Source organism: Patiria miniata, unplaced genomic scaffold, assembly GCF_015706575.1.
Source record: "Patiria miniata isolate m_02_andy unplaced genomic scaffold, ASM1570657v1 HiC_scaffold_8, whole genome shotgun sequence".
Lineage (NCBI taxonomy): Eukaryota > Metazoa > Echinodermata > Asteroidea > Valvatida > Asterinidae > Patiria > Patiria miniata.
The window spans coordinates 12,065,569-12,088,031 of record NW_024037075.1 but is presented as its reverse complement, the minus strand read 5'-3'; the positions used below and the strand labels follow the sequence as shown (position 1 = coordinate 12,088,031).

At 38.6% G+C, this 22,463-nt stretch overlaps 1 protein-coding gene across 1 annotated transcript in view; it reads right to left on the bottom strand.

The window, feature by feature from the left end:
- Window positions 1-2,300: 2,300 nt before the first annotated feature.
- LOC119719349 (serine/threonine-protein kinase Nek10-like) overlaps window positions 2,301-22,463 on the bottom strand; it is a 28,943-nt gene continuing 8,780 nt past the window's right edge. The window contains 31 exon segments of the mRNA XM_038188771.1: window positions 2,301-2,478; window positions 2,791-3,032; window positions 3,890-3,972; window positions 3,975-4,106; window positions 4,230-4,382; window positions 5,098-5,214; window positions 5,689-5,763; window positions 6,790-6,899; window positions 7,785-7,919; window positions 8,420-8,569; window positions 9,354-9,554; window positions 9,810-9,888; window positions 10,483-10,707; window positions 11,362-11,545; window positions 12,586-12,714; window positions 13,184-13,351; window positions 13,946-14,032; window positions 14,228-14,289; window positions 14,413-14,452; window positions 14,571-14,667; window positions 15,264-15,355; window positions 15,743-15,872; window positions 16,254-16,340; window positions 16,585-16,664; window positions 16,789-16,856; window positions 17,070-17,148; window positions 17,511-17,552; window positions 18,342-18,426; window positions 19,283-19,320; window positions 21,391-21,451; window positions 22,164-22,303. Of these exon segments, the coding sequence (XP_038044699.1) occupies window positions 2,394-2,478; window positions 2,791-3,032; window positions 3,890-3,972; window positions 3,975-4,106; window positions 4,230-4,382; window positions 5,098-5,214; window positions 5,689-5,763; window positions 6,790-6,899; window positions 7,785-7,919; window positions 8,420-8,569; window positions 9,354-9,554; window positions 9,810-9,888; window positions 10,483-10,707; window positions 11,362-11,545; window positions 12,586-12,714; window positions 13,184-13,351; window positions 13,946-14,032; window positions 14,228-14,289; window positions 14,413-14,452; window positions 14,571-14,667; window positions 15,264-15,355; window positions 15,743-15,872; window positions 16,254-16,340; window positions 16,585-16,664; window positions 16,789-16,856; window positions 17,070-17,148; window positions 17,511-17,552; window positions 18,342-18,426; window positions 19,283-19,320; window positions 21,391-21,451; window positions 22,164-22,303 (3,456 nt within the window). The 3' untranslated portion in view covers window positions 2,301-2,393.

The window sequence follows — 22,463 nt, the reverse complement described above, 5'->3', positions numbered from 1 at the left end:
GGTCGAGGGCTAGGCCAACAGTAAAAACTGTCATAATATTTTACAGGTGCAAAAAGTGTAAGTTTCTATTCAAATTGTAAAGTTACAAATGTAAGTGCAAACTGGTGCAGGCACATAAAACTGTTTCATATCATTTTGCTTCAAGTTTCTAATAAATCTCGTCAAATTCTGTCAGGAAAAAAAAGCCTTGCTTTCCAGAAATAAGAAAAAGTTTAAACCCTACTTATTTCATATTATCGAAAAAGTTTTCTTTGCACTGACTATTCATTAAAGACACCACAATTTCTGTTACAAACTTTGAAAATCACCTACTTTCAAGGGAGAAATGTTTTCTGACAAATCTGAGGGATTATTAACATTCTTGGCAACAAATACCATCCTGCAGAAGTTGAACCCAAAAAGTCATTTCATTACTCAATGCTAAATATTCAACTGCTATCAATATCATAACCATCTAAACAACCCACTTTCATATTGTCTGATTTTCTGGACGGAAGATCAAATTTCAAACTTAACTTATCAATAAAATCTAAATAAAAACGTCTTCTTGAATTTAAATATCTGAATCACGTGGACGGATGTGATTTAATAACTGGCACACAATCTACCGAATACTCACTATGAATAATCATAAGTAACGAATAATCATGAGGTAATCATCTACATGTGTAATTATAGTGAAGTCATTAATATTCATGAGATGCTAATATCTACCGATAAGCACTCCCTCATTTGAAACCATTACAAATTTTTTTTTTTAATTGTGGAATGTGCAGTTTTACAAGGTGTTCAATTTGAAAATTTGAAATTTTCCGTCTTAACTTTTTTTTATCAGTCCCTTACCTGAAACATTACTAGTCTTTCTATATGGGCGTGGCTTATGAAAATTCAACTGATACATCAAAATGCTTTTAAATTTTTAGTTTTGTGTACAGAATGTAGTGAGAATATTTGTATTCTACTGATAAAGGCAATTGACCTATCGCCGTTTGCGAGTTAGCCAGGCCCCTTAGACAACCCTATGAAGTTTTTGTACACTAAGTTTTGTTTGTCTCAGATTTTGCGCGTTCCGCGTCCATTTGTTTATCATGTAATTGGACAATATTTCAGAAGCTACGTTGATGCGATTCCAACGCGATTCTACCGCGATAGGTCAATTTTATCCATCGTTCTGTACGTAATAAATTATTCGATGAACTAAAGTTTCACCATAGGATATGCACAAGGTGCGAAACAATATTCAAGAAAGCAGCTTTCAAAAAAAAAAAAATTTAAATTTAAAACACACGAAACAACACTATTAAAAGATACCGTGCAAATTCTCAAAATTAAGCACAATCACGTGTATAATTACTGGACGGATTAATCATACCACGAAAATATCAATGAATTATCGGTATATACTGAACACTGCACACTGTTGTATGTACACAATATATACACAAAGCACCTATCAAAAATATATATCATAACTTAATCATATACTCATCTTTTATTGGACGGAAGATGATATATATAGTAACACCCACACGCATCAGTAACTAACATGTCTACCAAATTTACAATAAATTCTCTGACTGTCGAATATAGATTATCTGATAGATATTTTTTTTTTCTTTCATGCAATATAGAGTTTTGTCTTTTGTTTTGTACATGCCATGTTTGGCAGAATAGATATTTCTGTTACTGTTTCTGAGCATGTTTTTTGATCCCTTTGCCCGTTCCTGTGCAGTCTCAAAACCAAGGCTGATATTTTCGCCGAGATCAGCTTTTGTTGAGAAACGTCCACAAATTTTCTCCCGAAATGTTATTTGTGTTCTTTACAAAAACCCACATTACTGCAATGCTGACTACTTTCAAATTGAGCCAACTTTTGTCGCATTATTTCATTTTCTAAACAAACATCACAATATATTACTTGAAATATTTCTGGTTGAAAGATTTCTTTAGTGCCAAGATAAGGCCAAAAAAAAAAAAAATTCGGTCTCTGGTCAGACCAAAGTTCCGGAATTGACGCGGCCACGCGGCTTTTTTTTTTTTTCCTTCACGCTTGGATTGTACAGACAAGGTGGGTACTATTTTGCTTTTTTGGTGTCCTCGTGTACATTGGTGTCCTCCATAATTTGCCTTGGTGCTTTCGATCATTTGCCTTGGTGCAATTTCCCATTACTTGGTGCTCTGTGGTAAAAAAAATTGAGGAGGTGCGGAAATAGAGGGCGCTGTTGGAGCTACTGCGGAACATTTTGGAAAAAAAAAAGATCGACGCGCATGGTTAAAATCGACGCGCGCGCTGACCAGAGACCGACTTATTTTTTTTTTTGGCCTAAGCTTACTACTTTCTTGTTACTCTCCACAATATAAAAAAAGTTCAAAAACTTTGGTCCCTGGGCCAACTAGGTCATTCCTACCTGGTAGGAGCTGCTACGTCGCAGTGTCGGAGGACTTGTGATGATCGGGCCGAGTGGCATGCTGCGATTTCTGTCACAAAACGGACATTTTTGCAATTTATTAAAATTCCGTTATCATAATCAACCTCGGACATGAATACAAATTTCTCAACAGCAAGTACAGAACTTCCTCTCCCCCCCAAAAAAAACCCACCTATATGAAAGTTTACAAAAAAAATTAATAAAATCTCAAAGCCCGCACCTCCATGATTCTAAAATTTCAGAATTTCTAAGAACCAAAGTAATGGATTAACAGGCTCCCTCTCCCAAATCTTTCAAGCCCCTCCCCCAACTTGACAGCCTTGTACCCCGCCTCCCCTGTGCACTAAGTCAACCAGCTCACCTGGCGTTGGGTGACATGGCGTAGTATCCTGACTCCACCAGCACGCTCTCTATGAAGTTCTGCATCTGTTCGTAGGTGATGCCTATCTCGGTGTCGTTGGGGTCCAGACTGCTGGCGCTGGAGGGTTTCTCACCGCCGCTGACCTGCATGTGGGACTCCTCGTGGCTGGCTTGCCGCAGGAGATAGCTGGCCTCCGTGGTGCACAGGTTGAGATCAATGAGCTCCTTGGAGCCGTTGACCAACTGTAACGGAAGAGATTTAGAAATCAGATGAGGTTGATGATGCGTTTATAACATAATCAGGGACAATCTAATAATTATAATCAAAATGTTCGGAGACATCTGAAACATCTAAGACCATCCGTGACGATTTGAAACCTAAAATAAGACAACACAACCTAAGATATTCCATCACAGAAAAATTAACAGGCATCAAAAACAGCACCTACATGTAAACAACAAACGCTCATTGCCAAAAATAACATTTCAAAATTTGAGCAAAAAATATACCTAAAATCAATATCACCTCCCTAAAAAATTCACATTTTAGACAGTGGTTTTAAACGCTGAGCTAACAAAAACTAAACTACTCCTACAGCTACAGATTTTCACATGTCAGGGGAGTCAGGTTGGCGTAGCGGTACTTTCCTCGCCTTCCACCGCTGTGACCCGATTTCGATTCCCGCCTGGGCCAATATGTGGATTGGGTTTTCAGTCCCTGCCTGATTCCGTGGGTTTTCCCCAGAATATTCTTCTGGGCTTTTCCTCCCACCTCTAAAACTGTAATTTCTTCTCATTGTCTTCTCTCCACAGTTTCTTCAGGCTTGCGAGCTACAGTGCCAAGGGCGCTTTTGAGGAATCCTTGGTTTCATTACCAGAAATGATTAATAATAATAATAATAATAACATGAACAAACCCGATTGCTGTAAAATACCCTGCCCAAGGACACAGGCAGCAGCCATATTTAAAACAGAGCTGCAATCACTCTCGATATAGGAATCTGAAGCAATGACCACTTGATCAAAGCACGAAATTCAATGAAGGAAAAAGAAACTAAAATGAGAGGACCAACAAAGCACCAAAAACAAAATGTACCCACCTTTTTGAGCTCGTTCTTCAAGTTGACGGAGCTGCTCTGGGGTGCAAAGAGGGCCTTCTTGAACCTCTCGATGACCCTACGCCGGGGTTAGGGGATAGGGTCGGGGGCAGCTGACAGATGAAGATGATCTTGTGGATGGTGTGTAGCATCTTCAAGACGGGATCGCTGATCTGTCGCACCTTGCGGGGGGAGATGGTTAAGGTTGCTGCTGCCGAAGCTGTAACGGAAAAATAATTTTCATTTTCAAATTACGTTCAATTTCGTGGAATTGATAAGCACCAAAATGTTCGTGCTAAGAAACTTTTCTATGGTTACTGGACCTTCGTTGGCAAGAACTTACGAGGTCTGGGTTTCCCACTCGTGGAGGATTGTCGCCGGAGAGTCTCGACAAACGAACCGCTCTGTGACCGCGGTAGCTTGCCTCTGTCATTCACCGGTGTTGTGATATCGTTGGGGGATGCTAAGCCTTGTTGAGCCAGGGCGCGATTAACAGCTATAAACAAACAAATATACGAGAAGTTCAAACTCTGACTGTGTGATACTGATGACAGAATGCAACAATGTCATTTCAGTTTTGCTGAAGCGCTCTGAATATTTTTGGAAGGTTTCAGAAAACAGCAATGTGTCTAAATTTCTGTTATCTTTGACGCCCTTTTGTTGCGGAGGTACATGATAATGAGTGCCACTAACTGAAATGTTGACGAAACCGATTCATTTATCTCCTAAAACATAGACAGCTTTTGCAAAATTCTTGTTACAATCTTGCTCTTTAGGTTCGAAATGTGCATTCACATATAAATCTGTGCAATTCTACATGCACAGGCATGAGGCACTGTGCGAAATAAATGAACATGGTTACATGTAAACATGCAAAAGTGTTATAGAAGCACAAACACATTATAATTTTTTTGTTAACTCACTGGCCATAGACGCATTTTCAAAATCTTGGCTGCATTTCAGCTTCAGGTTCCTAACTTTAAGGACTTTGGCTCAAGTCCATGATCAACTTCAGGAAACTTCAAATCCTTTGTTTTCAACATTACAAATGCTACTAGATAATTCTGAAGTCAGAGTTATAAAGCCGAAGCTGGAGAGAAAACCACAGTTTCAAAAACACCACAAACTCCAAGCAAACGAAGATGAGAAAAAGTCATCAGTTGAAGAAAAATTTGAGAAGTAGAACTGTGAGTGGCACAGCAGACACACACCTTGCACGTCGACTGTGAGGGATCGCATCCCGCCGTTACTGCTCTTGTTAACCGTCGGTGGGCGGGGCACGGCAAACGTACCCCGGCTCTGACTGGAACTAAGATTGAGGCTAGACCCTGAGGTAGGAAGAGGGGGTGTGACCCAAAAGGGGGGTGGGAGGTGAAAGGTCACATAGTGAAAGTAGTGAGAACACAGCAATCCGTGCAGAAATTCTAAGGCTGGTCTACAATAGAAAGATTTACTTCCACATATTGGTGTGTGGGTGACGGTGAACACGACAAACATGGCTAGCACTTTGTTGTTACAATATTATAGTAGAACTATACTGGTAATATTTTTTTTCAGGATGATATTATTAAATATGAAGTTTATTGATGTGAGCTTGATATTTTACTCATTAAATCAGTCATGAAAGTAATACGTTTCAGGTGTATTAGGAAAGGCACCGAAGATAAAAATAATGCTATCTAGTGTTTTTATAGAATCTGTCAGTACGAAATTCATATTTTTTCTGAAGATATGAGCACGGGATATGAAGGTGATGGAGATGCAATGAGATATGAATGTCTTGAGATCTTTAAGCGACTTACCAAGGACTGAGCTGCCACTGCTGGAATCCAGGCTATCGCAGCCCAGGCAGGAATCATCCTCCTCTATACCACTCTCTGAAATGACAAGAAAAATCAAATGATGAAAAATTAGGACAGTCTGATGTTTCAATCCAAGCAAATCTTTCTCAAAGGGTAACCAATATGCACAAAATGAAACAAAATACATTGAAAAAGGATGACTTGTCTTAGAAAACAGGGCGTGCGAGCAAAACGTTTAAAGGGAAGATACAACATTTGCAAACATCAAAAAACGAAATGATCAAATTCTCACGAAATACCTTACTGAATTGTAAGGGACTGACAGTCTAAATCATCCTTTAAAATTGTGGCTCCTGGTGTGCTGACATTTTCAGGAAAAAATGTATTTTTCCAATGCTGGTCCGCCTACCAGCGTTGGAGAAAACTGGTTTTTTTTTCAAAAACTGTTCTTAAGTTTTCGTATTTAGTTATTCTGACTTTGCTTTGCAATTGATTACACACCTGTGAAGGGGTACAAGCCTGCTACACTGATTCTCTGAGCATTCAAATCCCCAAGTGTATTAATTGCTCTGTTTCATCTTAATTGGGGTCAGGGAACCAGACTACAAGAACATGATAGGTTTTTCTTAGTGTTCCCAGCATCTACAAGCCCAAAACGTGAAGCAAGTCAGTTTAACAATATTTTCTATAACATACTAATCCTCCAAATCCATTTATTTCTGAAAATTGCAGCAAAAGCAAATGTTGTACATTCCCTTTAAGCTATTCTTTCCACAACTTCTGCTGGAACCGAATAACACAAAGCATTAATCACGCTCACTAAGATTTAATTATCTGGTACAGGTATCTACAATTTACTTGTTGATTAACCTTAACTCCCTAGCATAATTTACTGGGAACCATACCCATTCTGGCAAATTCCAACACCCACATGGGAAATTGTTCACACACACACTGTTGGACTTAGTTTCGGGAGGTATGCCAAACCCAATGTAAAAGACCATAAATTTAGGGGTACTGTACCTATCCTAACAGATTTCAACAAAACCTGCTTTTGGGCTTTGATGGGTTGAGTTCGGTTAGGGTTAAGCTTCGACTTACCCACGCTCTTGTCCGTGTCGTGCAGGAGACCGTAGCGTGACCTGCTGTTTAAACCGTTGTGGTGTGGTCTGTTAGGAGGCGGCTGTTCATCACTGGATTCAAAGACGTCACTGTGATAAGAAGACAATTGTAGAAATAATCAGAATTACTGTTTTGTAATAATAATAATAAAAATAACTGGATTTGAATAGCGCCAAATTACCAACGGATACAAGGCGCTAGAAAAGAAGAAAGAGGAATAGAAGACAAAAAACAACAAAAGAAGGGCATCCAGCTACGTTTGGGGAAAAGGTAGGTCTTGAGAGCCTTTTTGAAGGAAAAGACACTGCCTGATCTGATGGAGATGGGCAGGTTGTTCCATGACCGGGGGCGGCAACAGAGAAGGCCCTGTCACCAGCCAGTTTACGTGACTTGGGGATGACAAGAGACTCACAAGCAGAAGAACGAAGGGAGTAAGAACTCCATTGGATTTTGAGAAGAGAAGAAAGATAATCTGGTGCTGAGTGTTTAAGTGACTTGTAAGTGTGAACCAGTGTGCGAAACTGAATGCATTCGGCGACCGGGAGCCGGTGTAGTTGTTTGAGCAGAGGAGAGGTATGGGTGTGTTTGGGGGTTTGAAAGATAAGCCTTGTAAACTAATTGTGAGATGCTAGTCATTGTTCAACAAATAACTCGGAACGTATCTAACTGTTTCAGAGATTTTTGAATTTTTCAAAACGGTAGGCGATTGGTGGAAATGTTTTCTTGAAATTTTATGTTAAGTGTTTGCAATTTAAACAAAAAATTACTTTTGGAAAACTTTTTTTGAATTTTGAAAAAAAGATTGGAAATCTTCATTTTGGAACTTTGCAAAATTGGGCAACACTGGGAGTCTATATGAAACTGGGATATGATCTCCTCAAGCACAGACTATGCCCATGAAAAGCTGGGGGAAAAAGAATTTTTTTATGGGTTAAAATTATAGGAAGTTTTTAGAATCATTCTTGTCGTCTTACTTAGAGTCTGAATCGCTCTTGATGCTGGACGCCCCACCGCTGCCAGCTAAGTTGGCCAGCTTGTCGTATCTCTCCTGAGATGCAAGGAAGAGACGATGGTAGTTCTGCATGTTCTTGGTGGCCTCGTTGTGATGTCTTCAGAAGATAAACAAAAATCAATATTCACAAGTCAAGTCGTGGTTTCATTAGAAAATGTTATAAATGTTATATCAAACAAAAGCTAACACGGGAAAATTCATTCGAAAATTGTCAGTCTTACCATATCAACTACAAACCAACTGCTAACTTAATTACTTATTGATTCCACTGTATTTCCCAAAGCTAATTTTAAAAAAGTTCAACATGTATTGAGGCTCAAATGTACGGAAAGTGTAGTGCAACAACTATTTAAAGGTACCTCTTAAAAAAAACTTTTGTATGAAATTGTTCAGATTTTCATTGAAATTATTTCTGGAAAATGTGAAACTTCACAGAGAGTTTAGCAAGACTGAAGAATGTGAAAGACAGTTTCTGCCCACAACAAAGGGCAAAACTATACGGAGCAAGAAATTTTTTCTAGGATGAAAGGCCAGCCTAACCACCCTCTTCCCCACCCGAAGGATTACAACTTTGTTTTTGTTATTCACTGATCTTACCTCTGGGTCCTCTTTCGTTCTCGATCCAGTTTCTTCTCCAAGCTGATCTGATTGGTCCTGAGTGCATCCATGTTCTGCATCATGATGTCGGCTATCAACCCTCCCACCTGCACGATGTCTGGCCGCTTGTCGGGGTCAGCTGTCAAGCACCTGCAGGGAAAAACAATGAACAACACTCCTTACCGACTGACTTGAATAAAGCTAGAAATCTACCGGTGCGTCTTGCTGCTTAGATTAAGATCTGAGATCAAATCCATATAATTTTGAATTTCAAACACCAAGCACCACTGAGTATTGCATGTTGAATTACAGGGTCGGAGACTAACATTTCAGACACTGTTTCACCCAAAACTGTGCAGTCAAAAAGTGGCAAATTATTTAACTTTCACATACAAAAGTACTTATTTTTTTTATTCTCCAACGCAAGAGAAGACTGTTTTTTTCCCCAATATTCTCTTTTCACAGAATTCTTTTCCAAAAGAGGACAACTGAATTGCTACATTACTTACACCTTAAACAAAGATAAAACTCTCAACAAAACCACCAAAAAACCAGACAGGAACAAAATATTTTCTTTCCCCTCGTAAAATCTCAAACACAATTTTGTGGTTGCACATTAGACTAGTTCGGTCAACTGTCACACCAACTTAAACAGGAATGATTTTTTTTTTTTCAATAAAATTCTATTATAAGAAGGAATTTTGCGTCGCTGCTATGTACATCAGATTCGAACCGGCCAACTGATCCCGTTAGCTCGGTGGTCGAGTGGTAAGACATCTGCACTAGAAAGCAGGAGGTCGTGGGTTCGAGTCCCACCCGAGTGATTTTTCCAAGTTTCACTCGGGAGGTAACTCACTGAGTATACAGTGTTTAAAAAATGTCGGTGAAGGGCAAAACCTAATTTGATTGAATAAAATTCTAGACTTCTTCTTACTTTCTGATTGTAGACGTAACCAGTGTGGAGTAGTTGCCCTCGGGTATAGGCTCATAATCAGCCTCTACTATCTTACTAGCCAGGGCTAGCATGTTGGAGCTGTAGAACGGTGGCTTGAGCATGCACATCTGGTACAGGATGCAGCCTGCCGCCCAGACGTCGGCCTTCTCACCGTAGGGTTGGTTCTGGATGATCTCGGGGCTGAGGGTCAAAAGGTGAGGTAAGGGTCGGAGGTTGAAATAAGGGTCAAAGGTGAAATAAGGGTCAAAGACGGCAAAGGTCACACATGAATTGTCGGGATTGTGAAGATTATTATAGTAGGAAGCAGTGAGGTTCCAGACATAAGTCTGTAGCCAAAGGGTAGATTATCTTGGGGTCAAAGGTTACATAAAGGTCAAAGGTAAAGAAAAGGTCAAAGGTGAGAGATCTTAGCATTGTCGTTTGACTTGTACTCACCAATTGTAAAGAATGGTCCCAACCACAGATGTCATCTTACTCGCGTCTGGCTGCTTCTGTCTTGCAAGGCCAAAGTCGGCTAAAAGAAAGAAAAAAAGAAGGAATCTGACTGTTCAAATGGGGATCTGCAACTTCACTCCATAGTACAGAGCAGACATTACTACTATAGTAAGGGAAGAATGCAGAATTAAATATGCTGTAAATCAGAGTTGAACCTCGAAGTGTCATGGTTGAGCGATTAAGAGCACCAGACTCAAGCCCTGGTGTTTCTGATCAGCAGAGTGTGGGTTCGAGTCCCTGTCTCGACACTTGTGTCCTTAAGCAAGACACTTAACCATTATTGCTTCGTCCTTCGGATGGGGCGTAAAGCCGTAGGTCCCGTGCGTTGTGTAATGCACGTAAAAGAACCCAGTAACACTTATCGCTAAGAGAAGGGGTTCGCCCAGGTGTTTCTGGCAGTGCGTTTATCTTCAACCATATGAAGGCAGCACTTGTGAACAAGAAGAAGAAAAAGAAGGAGTATCCCGTAATACCCAGGTCTTAAAATCTTGAGGTAAACCTTAAGTTATCGCCCGTTTATTTTGCATTTCTCCCTAAGCAAGTCTTGTATATTTACAAAATTTCTGAAATAACTTTCCAAACTTAAGATACCAGAAATGAAGGTCATACTCACTGATAGTAACTTTGTCATTCTCCCCCAGCATGATGTTATTTGGCGTCAGGTCGCGATGGACAATCTTCTTCTCCTTGTGAAGGTATCTCAGCGCGAGGACGATTTGTAAGAAGATGTGCCAGATGCGCTCCTCTGAGAACTGCTCACCTTTCTCCTTGAGGGAGTTGAAGTGTTCGTAGAGCGGGGCGCCCTCTATCAGCTCCATCACGATGTACAGATTCTCGTCTGGGAAACGATGAAAAATATTTTAATGAGGATTGGGATGTAGGATTTATTAAGTTGTTATAAACAATCACAAGTCATCACAAGTCAATCACAATTCATATCACAAGTGAACAATAGGTCATAAAACGAATTATACACAAGTCATTACAGATCAATCACAAGTCATAACAAGTCATCATAAGACAATAAAAACTTGGTCATAAATGATCGCAATTCATCACAAGCCAATCGCAGGTCATCACAAGTCATAACGAGCCTATCACAAATCACCCACAAGTCATCACAAGTCATCACAAGTCATAACCAGTCATCCTCATACAGTCTAAAGGCAATCATAAATTATCAAAATTCATCACAAGCCAATCGCGGGTCATCACAAGTCATTACGACCTAATCACAAAACACCCGAACGTCATCACAAATCAACACAAGTCATCACAAGATGATCGTAAGCAAATCACAATTCATATAGTCTCAAGTCAAGTAACAATCTCTTCAAAAACATTCTTTTGTCATTTTTACTTGCTTGTGACTGATTTGTGACAGACTTGGAGCCTCACTTGTGACTAACCTGCGACAGCCTTATGACTGCCCTATGATTGTCTTATGACTGCCTTGTGACTGGCTTGAGCCACTAGAGTTTATTCTACTCACTTTCTTTGAATGTCCTGTAGTACCGGACCACGTTAGGATGTCTGAGATGTTCCTTGATGATGGTCAACTCACTGACGATGCTATCAATGCTCTTGTCTTTCTCCTTGATTGTCTTCCCCACGGCCGGGTTGTTGTAGCGAATCTCCTTCAGGGCCAGGAAATTCTCCCCTGTGTTCTTCTTAACCTGATGGAAACAAAATAGAAATGATTGAACGATCGTCCTGATTGTTCAGAGAGTTCCTTTAAAAAGTGCCGTCTCGGACGCAGGATACAAAAGCTGGAGGCAGAGCCGTAGTGAAGTCCTTACATGTCAATAAATCCTCCGCCCCGAGTCAAGATACAAGTTTTTCCTCCCCTGTTAATTGTGATATGACTTGTGGATCGACTTGTGACTTTCTTATGACCAAACTTGTGATTGACAAGCGTGTGCGTTGACTCACTATTTGATGTGTGATCAACTTGCGATTTGACCGTATGCAAATGCCGACTGTATTTATTATTACAAGGAATTATACACTTGATACATTATACATGTTTTACACTGAGAGCTTAAGTCTTTAAATTTAATTGCATCAGAGCAACAGCAAGTCTTTTATGGAATGTGAGTATTGATCGAGGATTGATCTAGGATTGAACGAGGATTGATCGAGGATTGACTGAGGATTGACCGAGGATTAATTGAAGATTGAATGAGGATTGACGGAGGATTAATTGAGGATTGATCGAGGATTGATCAAGGATTGACTGAGGATTGACCGAGGATTAATTGAGGATTGATCAAGGATTGATCGAGGACTGACCGAGGATTGATGGGGGATTGAACGAGGATTGATCGAGGTTTGATCGAGGATTGATCGAGGATTGATCGAGGACTGATCGAGGACTGATCGAGGATTGATCGAGGATTGATCGAGGATTGATCGAGGATTGATGGGGATTGATCGAGGATTGATCGAGGATTGACTGAGGAATGCCCGAAGATTAATCGAGGATCGATCGAGGATTGATCGAGGATTGATGAGGTTTGATCAAGGATTGATCGAGGATTGATGGGGATTGATCGAGGATTAATCGAGGATTGATCGAGGATTGACTGAGGATTGAACGAGGATTGATCCAGGATTGATCCAGGATTGATCCAGGATTGATCCAGGATTGATCGAAGATTGACCGAGGATTGAACAAGGATTAATCGAGGATTGATCGAGGATTGATCTTACATACCTTGAAGACACTGCCGAATGCTCCAGTGCCAAGGTGCTCATAGACCAGGTAGCCAGAGATTAATTTAGACGGTTCCTTGTTCTGATTCACTTCTTGGAACGTCTGCTTGATCTCTTGTGCCTTCTCCCTCTGTTCCCAAAAAAATTAATTATAAATATACATTCGAGGCAAAAATGCTTGTCTACTAAAAAAGATTTGAGATTATGACATGTTATATTATTGTTTGTTTGTGTTGTACACAGCTAAAAGGTTTGTTTATTATAGACGAACATCATGGTGGTAAAGTTTTCCATTTTTATAATAACAACAAAATATTATGGCTAATGACTGATCAAAACCATGAAAAGAAGAACAAATTCAGATTTCTGAAAACAGTTAAGAGATGTTCTCTAAAGCACAGTATTGGCTGGAATAGAGGTTAAGCAATGCACAACCTCATTTTTGTAAAATAATATGCCTGCCTCAATACCAATTGCTTTTTAAAGAGAATCCATGCTATAAAATGTAAATTTCAACGAGGCCCAGATAAGTATCCAAAATGCCATCAACATCGGTACTAACAAAATCACGTTTCAAGAAATCAACTTGGTGGACTCACCGGTAGACTGTTGACCTTGGTCACCAATGAATTGTAGGCACTGATGTCCTTGACGTAGTGTCCCACGTCGATGAACGCCTCAAAGAGGTCCGGCGGGAAGAGACGCTTGAACATCTGACGATTCCGCTCCATGCTGAACAGGAAACGCAGCGTTCGGAAGGCGTTTTTCTGTCGATTCGTGGGGAATCATTTGTAAAATTATTACATTTAACCCTCCCATGCAAACATTCATTCTGTGCCAAGTTGTCCTTGCAGTCCAAATCAATCAAGTGACTGTTTTCAACCCGTAAGAATTCCCAGCCCACATAAAGCAGGGTCAGCTTTTGACTGCTTAAGTAACTTGATACAGCTATGCTTTGACTCCGGGTGAGTGATAAAACAGCTGTGACTACAACGTGCCTGTTTTGTCTGTTGACCCAGTTTGACTAGTCACAGTGCTTGCTTGACATGTGATCTGACTGCTGGTGACTAGCCTTTGTCAAAAGTATAGCAGGGGAAGTGGAAGTGAATTTTGACTGTCTGTGACAGCTTAAATAGCGGGAGGGTTAATGGTAGACAAGTAATAGCACTCTCAATTGAAATTGACAGATTTCAAGACATTTTGGATAATTTGGAGAGCAGATCATTACAAATTTAGGTGATATCAGTCATATTATTTGTTTAGATATATTGAAATCTGCCATGTGATATCTTACTAAACTAGTATAATGTTGGCGTGTTATTTGATCTTGTATTTAGGATTTTAAAAATAGGTTAACAAACCTGTAAATTGGTCATTGCTTCGGCTTCCCTTGCACTTGTGGTTGTTTTGGGGAATATCAGCATGCCAAGACAATAAATACCATTGTTCTGCAGAAGGGGAAAAAAAAAATTAAAATCAACAAAAATTATTTCATATTTAATTAAATATGAATAACAATAAAATTTTAACATCAGCCAGTTAACTAGAAACACCCACTTGAACAGTGACATCTCACTTTAATACGTTTCTCCACAAAAAAAGGAAAAATTATTTTTAATCAATTCAATGACCAGTAAACATACCTGTACAATTTGCTGGCCGTTGGTGTCATTCAGTACAAGTTCTGTTAAGGCTGAGCAACACGCTGCAACAATAATAAGCAGTTTTGTTTCTCGTAAAAATGTGAAACTGAGTCAGTACAGATTTAAGGGGGAAAATGCAGAAATTCATGATATAAAAATGAAATAATTGACGAAAAAAATCTTACCCGACTGAAGAGCAAATTTGTCTGACAGCTGCACTTCTTCCTAAAAACATTAAAAAAAAAAAATTTCAAACTCTCAGAAAAAATTGAAAGGCATTGAATCTGTTTTATGTTTTAATGGCGCAGGATTAAAAGTTGTTGTGATAATTATTTAAGCTTACCGTTTCTTCGGGGAAGTTCAAGGAATGTATGCGGCCAGAGGAACTAGCACTGGGTAAGCTGCTGGTTGATATCCGGTCTGTCGTGAAATGTTTACCCCTGCAACAAATCCAAATAAATTTCATTAATTTGTTCCTGTTAAAAGTGCAAAATGAGTATTACCCTCCGAGCAGCGAAGTGGTGATTTCATTCTCCACATTTTCCAAATATGGGCATAATTTTTTTTTTAATTGGCCAATAAGGCCAAGCTTCCATGTAATCCTCACCCCTACTATACACCACAAGCCTGTAGACTCCCATTGGCCAGACCCTACCCACTCCGGAGTAAGGAGTGTTGAAAGACAGAAGCCAAGATGGCGCCAATCCCTTTGTGTCAACCCCTCATGCCGCCAGGAGCCCAGACAGGTTGTAAACAATCCCTGGCCATGTGAATGACCTATATCTTGTGCATGTACAGGCATGCCAGGGTTACTGACCTATTAACACATGTGGTGATACAATTCTCCACGTGGTTCCACGGTGTGATTTTTTTTGATAAGCTGCTCGGAGGGTTACTAGAAGATTTAAATCAGTGAATGACTTTTGGACACCGATCTACTTGTGTCAACTCTTGCATAAGCATTGCATTTTCAATCCTAAACTGAAATCCAATTATCCAACAAGATTATGACAATTCAGTATTTTTTTTTACTTACTGCAGAAGCGACAGCAGTAATGGAATGCCGCCCATGATTCTAACATCGTTGCTCGTGTCAAGATCTCCAGACAACAGGACGACACACCACACCTGGAAAGAGACCATAATATATTCAAGCTTAGAATTTATAAAACTGTCAATTTATCTAAAACTCTGAGCAACCTTGATAACATGACACACAGCAAAAAAATCCTAAGAACAGTTCTCAGGAAAAGGGGATCATAAGTTAATCTCCATAAAGTTAAGAAATAAAAGTCAGGGAATAGCTCCCAAAAAATTCTGATCGTCTCTTTTCAATGAAAACTTGGAATCTCATAGACAAATTTGTAAGTCTTCGAAATCGCATGAATATCAAAACTAACAACAGATAAAAAATTAAGACCATTAAACTAGGCTTGGATAAAGATTTAACTAACCTAATTAAACAACCAGGTTAGATAACTATAAACCTAACCAAAGTCATAACTATGAACTTACCACATCTAGGAGCAGCTTGATGTTATCACAGTGTAAGACACTCAGCAGTACTGGGACACCGTCGCATATCTTGACCTGTTCCTTGACTTGGCTCTCAAGGCACAGAGTCCGAAGTAAGACCGCTGCCAACCTGTGTGCAAATAACAAAATCAAGAGGAATTTACATTATTTCATTCAAGAGCATATATTACATTCAAGAGCAAGCTATATTTCACAAAAAGGACAGAGCACACACAAAAGCAAGATGTAAATTTACGAAAACTGAGGAATGAATTCACTCGGGTCGGACTCAAACCCGAGACCGCCTGATTACTAGTGTGGAATCTCACCACGTGACTACCAAGCTTGCTGGGTTTGGCTGGCCAGTTTTTTTTTGTGCAAGCCCGTGACAACACTGTGTCTAGACTGCTTATCAAATTACGTCAGTGAAGGACAAAACTCTTGAATGAATTTACACTTCCCGAATGCAAAATTCCTTTTTGCAAAATATAGTGAGGATTTATTAACTTACTTCTTAGAGAGCATGTCATATTCTTGGATGATTCTCAGTAGGGTCTCTATGCAGTCCAGTTCTCCAATCAAAGCTCTAGGCTCAGGGCTGACCAAATAAAAAATAAAGAAAAAATTCACAAAAATAAAATAAACCATTTTGAAACGTATAACAATAATTTCTCTTTACAATTATTAACCATGTTCATGAGGAATAATATTGGTTCAGTGTAGTTCACAATCTCATCTCTAACTCCACAAACACCCATTTACATTTCAGGGTGTATAAGAGAATATTGTAGTAAAGTGTCTTGCCCAAGGACACAAGTACCCTGACTCCAATAATAACTTACCTCTGTGCTATACTTATGAGTGCATAGAGTGAACAGTGCAGTACCATGACGTCACTGGCAGACAGGAGTAATACTAGTGGCTGCAGAGAAACAAAAAATATATTTATTTTGATTTTTGTTTCATTGTTGTGTTTCATTCTTTTCTCATTTTTTTAATAAGTTACAACTTTTCCAAACATGAGGTACGGAGAATGAGGAACCAACCTTGTGTGCTCCGTATGCAATCAGCCCATCCCGCTGTTTTTCATCACTAGCCAATTTCTGGAAAATATCTGGGGGAAAAAAAGGAAAAATAAAAAACGATGAGATCTTAGCAAAAGAAGTAAAAATATATTAACTTTTTCATTCTTGCGAGTTTTTGACAACATCTGCGTTAAAACCGTGGAGATTGTATTACTCGGACTGTTTTGAGCAACAAACTTTATGAAAATTGTTTCAATTTTTTTTTTAAATTCTTTCAGAGGATAAGGATAAATTTGACTCACTCGTCATTTCCTTGAGGATGTCCACCATAAACGGTTGCTGTCCATTCCTGAGATAACTTTCTGTGGCAACTTGCAGTTTCTGTGACGATAAAAAGGAAAATAAAATAAATCCTTTTCAAGAACTTAGTACTAACTACTGCTCCTTAACAACAAATGACGAAACTGATGTTGCGTAAAAACAAAATGCTCAAATTCAGGTAAACTCCGATTTCATTTTTCACATCAAGTTATATAACAAACTGAACAAAGGCAATATGGGTCCAAAATTCCCCAAATTAAGGAAAAGTATGTTAAAAACACTTCAAACCTGGTGCAATTCATTTATCTTAAATGAAATTGATTTTATGGTAGTCAAGAATTCTAATGTAACATTTCAATAATTTAATTTACTCACTAACAAGTCATTGCTTTGACTTAAAACAAAAATAATGAGTACTGTACCTCTGATAATACTTTTACACCCTCCGACTTGAAGAGAAGTTTCTAAATTTGGAAGAAAAAAAGATACATTGTACATGATTCTTAATAAAAGCACTATACTACATAAATGAGGGGAAACATGCCAACTTAACACTGACACATACTGTAGCCTTCACTTGTCAAATTATGATTTTTTTTCTTCTGTAATTGAAGAAAAACAGAACTGAAGGAGGTGTGTAAGGAATTATGCTTTCCAAGAAGAATTCATGAACATTGAAATGGTAAAATGAAGAATATTCAGATATGGACAGGATAAAAGAAATAGATTTTAATATGTGACTCAACCAAAGATGCACTTAGCCTAATTTGATTTCTGCGGCAAACTCTGACGGACACTTTTGAAAAATGCTTTTAGATATAAGAATTGTATTTAATGGCGTAATGGTCGTTACGGAACATAAGGTCAGTCCTGAGCAAAAGTAGTATTGATTGAGTACCCCACCCACGAATAATGTTAGGCAGTTGTTAGAGACTACACTTATCATTTATATGTCTTGAAATAGAAAGGGAAAAAATTGATCAAAACCAAATAATTTTTATGTGGACCTGTCAAAATAAAAAAATGTGGCTCCTTTTAAGATAATGATAAATTCCTATGAATGGTATTAGATAAGACCAAGTAATGCTCAATGTCGAAAATATTTCAAATTTGCTGGGTTGACAAAAAGTTGAAACTTTTAAATAAAAACTATAAAAGCAGAGATTTCTACGAGATCCTTTCAATGTTAGTGCATGCAAATTTAAATAAATATCAGACTAGTACCGGTAGGATATCTTAATTTTTTTCTGTACCTGATAAGCTTGGTCCCTCAGGAGCATTCGAAGGCACAGTAAAACCCTAACGATATTTTCTGGGGGCGCTCTGACCGACCATTCTCTGTAGAAAGAGGGGAAATAAAATCACATATGAGTTTTGCAACTGAAAATTTGTAAAGAAAAATCTACCACAAACATGGCTTATTTCTATCAGAAATATATTTTGGCAACAGTCATTTTTTAAATTCCAAAAAGTTGACCCAAATTGGTCTAAACGGAAGACATGTTTTCTTTTTTTTCCCCATTTCTAAAAAAAATACAATTCTAGCAAACTGCAGAGATATCTTCAGCAGACGTTTAAAGCAGATGTTCCGATTTCCCGACCAATTCATCACACTTTCTCTTCTATCTCAGTCCAATTTATAGAGCGGCCCGACCCGTATCTAAAAAAAAAAAAATCCGCTTCTTGATTTATCAACCACTTAACGACTCGACGCGATATCGCAAACAAAAAATAAATTACGGATGAGCCTGCAATATTGAAAGCCAAAGCCCCCCCCCCCCCCATTTATACCGCTTCGTGTCAAGGCTGTCAGTGCAGAAATCCATAATTTACTGTTTGCACTGGAGCGCAGGGCACAGTGTCTTATTGATGCGGGAATAGAGGAATGGTTGGATGTATCACTTCCTTGCGAGTTGGACCGTGACTAAATTGACTCCTTAAGGTGGATGTCGATGGGCCTTATGGAAGAGGGAAACCCCATCCAGGAGTGGTATTGAATGATGGTGCTTCAGTTTAGAGGAGTCATCTTTGCTGCTTGCAATCTGAATTGTAGCCATGTTATCAATACAGAGAAATGGGGGAATAAAGGATTACAAAATTCAAATTTAAGCTTTTCGGGGGGGGGGGGGAGTTTCAAAAACCTAAATTGACATGAAAACAAATTGTGAAACATATTTTAAAACGGTTCACTTACATTTGACATAATCTACTTTTGACGAGTGCTGAGAAAATCTGTTTGGGAAAAATAAAAATGAAACTTACGAACATAGGTTAAAATTTTAAAAAATTATTGTAATTAGCGGTAAGATAAATTACCTGATCAGTTTGTTTTTAATTTACCTCTAATAGCTAAAATGAAAAATAGAATGAAAACACAATGAAAAGTTATTGTTAAGAACTGTAAACACACTAAGTATACAGTGTTTTTTTATACGTCGGTGAAGGGCAAAACTGATATTGATTTACATCACCCCGACGCAAATTCCATCTTATGAGTACTGTAATCAGTCTAACAAGCACGGACCTCAACAACAGAATATCTTGTCCCTATTTTATCTCCAATGAATATATTCCTCGGACATATTTTGATACCGTCTCAAATGAATAAGGTCAGACAGGTAAGTTCCAACCGTTAACAATTCAGTCACAGAATATCGATTTCTGTGGTGAGAAATTCTCAGGAAGTCACCAGCATATCGCTCACCAGATATATTTTTAGGAATGATTTATGAATAGGACTTGAAATGGAGAACCAATGTAATACAACGTTCACATACAAAGGGGATTCGTTTACAAATTGTCTGCATTTGAGATGAGGCCGGGTGTTGACAATGTGAAGGGATATCACAGAAAGGTTCAAATTTGCATATTTTTTTAAAACTCTGGCAGGACTTCTACATGTCACTTGGTGGTCGGTGGGTCTGTATGTCTGTCTGTCCCCGGAAATTGACCAAAAACATGTGTCCAAAAATTTACTAAATGCCATGCCGTCGTCAGTAAATGCATTCTTGACGAAAGTTATGGGAAAACGGGCTTTGTCTCCATCAATGCGCATGCACGTCCATTTTGCATGTCTGTCCCCTGAAAATTGACAAAAAACGCGCCCCTAAATTTCCCATAAAATATAACTACCAAATTGTAATTTAAAGGAAAAAGCAATCAAAAGGAATGACATACTTTACAAAAATTGTTTATAACAATTTGTAAAGTTGTTAATGAAAATTGTGTAAACGGAGGCAAGATAATGTGCAGTAATGTTATAGTCATGTGGTATATTGCGCACTATTTTTATGGGAAACTTAGGGGGTTTATTTTGGTCAATTTTCAGCGCGTGATATCTCAGAATCACTAGTAGTTTTGGCTCGAAAAGCAGAAAAGTATTTTAAGATTTGTTCATCAAAGGTTTTGTATGGTAATCATTCATAAAGCCAATTTTTACATTTTCTTTTTTTTATCTAGCAACATTTTTCCATCATTTTATCCCCACAGAAGTTACCAGAAAGCAAATTAACAAAATATACGCAAGTCATGGGAAATCTTTGCTGAACATGTTTTCATGTCATCACAAATGCTTGGGTGAAAGACTGCGTGAAATGACTGTGTGAAATGTACCACCTGCGAGACATATTTCATCGAACAAAAGGTGTATTTTACTCTTCTTGTACGTGAATGTCAAAGTTGTAAGTGGTCATTATGAACATGCTTACCACTGAAAAATAAACATAAACCTTGACATAATATCAAAGTTTATGCCATTTTGGCAAGACAAATGCCATTTTAGAGTGTACAACATTGTTACAAGGTTGGCATGACGCACACAGTGAGTGTAGCATCCACGTACACCAAAAGCTTCAGTACACCTACGTTTACGGCCCAGTCACGCACGCACAATTAAACAAGCGCTAATAACGTACTATCCCAATGACATCATTACAGCGCGGAATCCAACCTGCTCCACGCAAATTACAGACAAAAGCCTGGTTTCTATGGCAACACATGTCAATGGTGAATTTATGATGAGTGCCCGACCGAAAGGATGGACTTTTCCTTTCAGTCGAACAAAATTCAAGAATTGTCAGCCTAACTATTTTTAGTCCAAACAAGGGTTTTTCGGAGTTGAAACCTGCATACATGTGTACCACAAACCTTGACAAAAGTCTCACTTTGCATGGATCGTTGTAAGGTTTTGGGTTATATTTCACAAGGTTGATGTTACCGATAGCTTTCGGTGATATCATTCTTTTTCTGAGGATTGAACCTACAAAGAATTTAAGATTTGAAAGGTTAGCAATAAAATCATACCTGGTCAAAATGTTTCCGATGCTTGTGTGCGCTGAAATTCCTTTCGCTTTGATATTTTGTGCTGTGGAATACAAGTAGACGTAATTTAATATATTTAAATTGATTTAGACACAACAATTGAATAATTTTGTATTTTCTTGCTTAATTTTTTAAACAATTGTTCACATTTTACGGCCACAGTAAAGGTACAATTAATGCACCTCTAAATGTAAAAGTCGAGTCACTTTTTTTTGTAAATCAAATTCACTTTGATTTTTAACATAAATTGGCCGGATAGCTCAGTTGGTAGAACACATGGATGTTTTTCCAGAGGTCAGGGGTTCCAATCCAGCTCCAGTCAATTAATACTAACCCCTTGGGTTAATCCTAATCCATCAACTTTCAATGCAAAAAAATGTTGGTGTCCTGAGTCCATCAGAATCTACCAGTGAGTCAATCAGAATACACCAGTGTAGTACATAATACCTCATGCGTGTACACAAAACATATAGCCAAGGAGTGAAACTGTTGAGATCCTGAATCCATCAAAGTCCCCCAACTGCTCAAAATAGAGGTATCCTGAATCCATCAAAATCCTGCAGTACCGCTAGGCTTACTGTCCTGAATCCATCAAAATCCCCAAATTTGTTCAATATGGAAGTACACTGAATCCGCCAATTACTTCAAAACAGGGGTGTGAGTTTTGATTTTGATGGATTCAGGTACGTTTAGGTTAATGAATCTTGCCCGTTCTTGTTACGGTTTATTTGAGAGATTAGTTGTCTTTATATTACCTAAAACTTTCCAGGGCCACGGCTTCGGAGCTCTGGTGCTGGCATGAGCCAGACTTGACGGGACGCTGGGTCCCATTCCCGGGCTTCAAGACATTGTTGTTATTATTGTTGTTGGCCGGGTCATAATCCAGAGACGGCAACTGTGAAAAATAAAATCAAGAACTTTTAAGGGCAACGAATTCCTTCTTAGTAAAACTGCAATTTTTACAACTTTACAAAAAGAAGAAGAAAAGATTTGTTATTTCTTATTTAACTGCGTAGCCCATTCAGTGGAATCCACAGTAATGAGGAGACAATGTG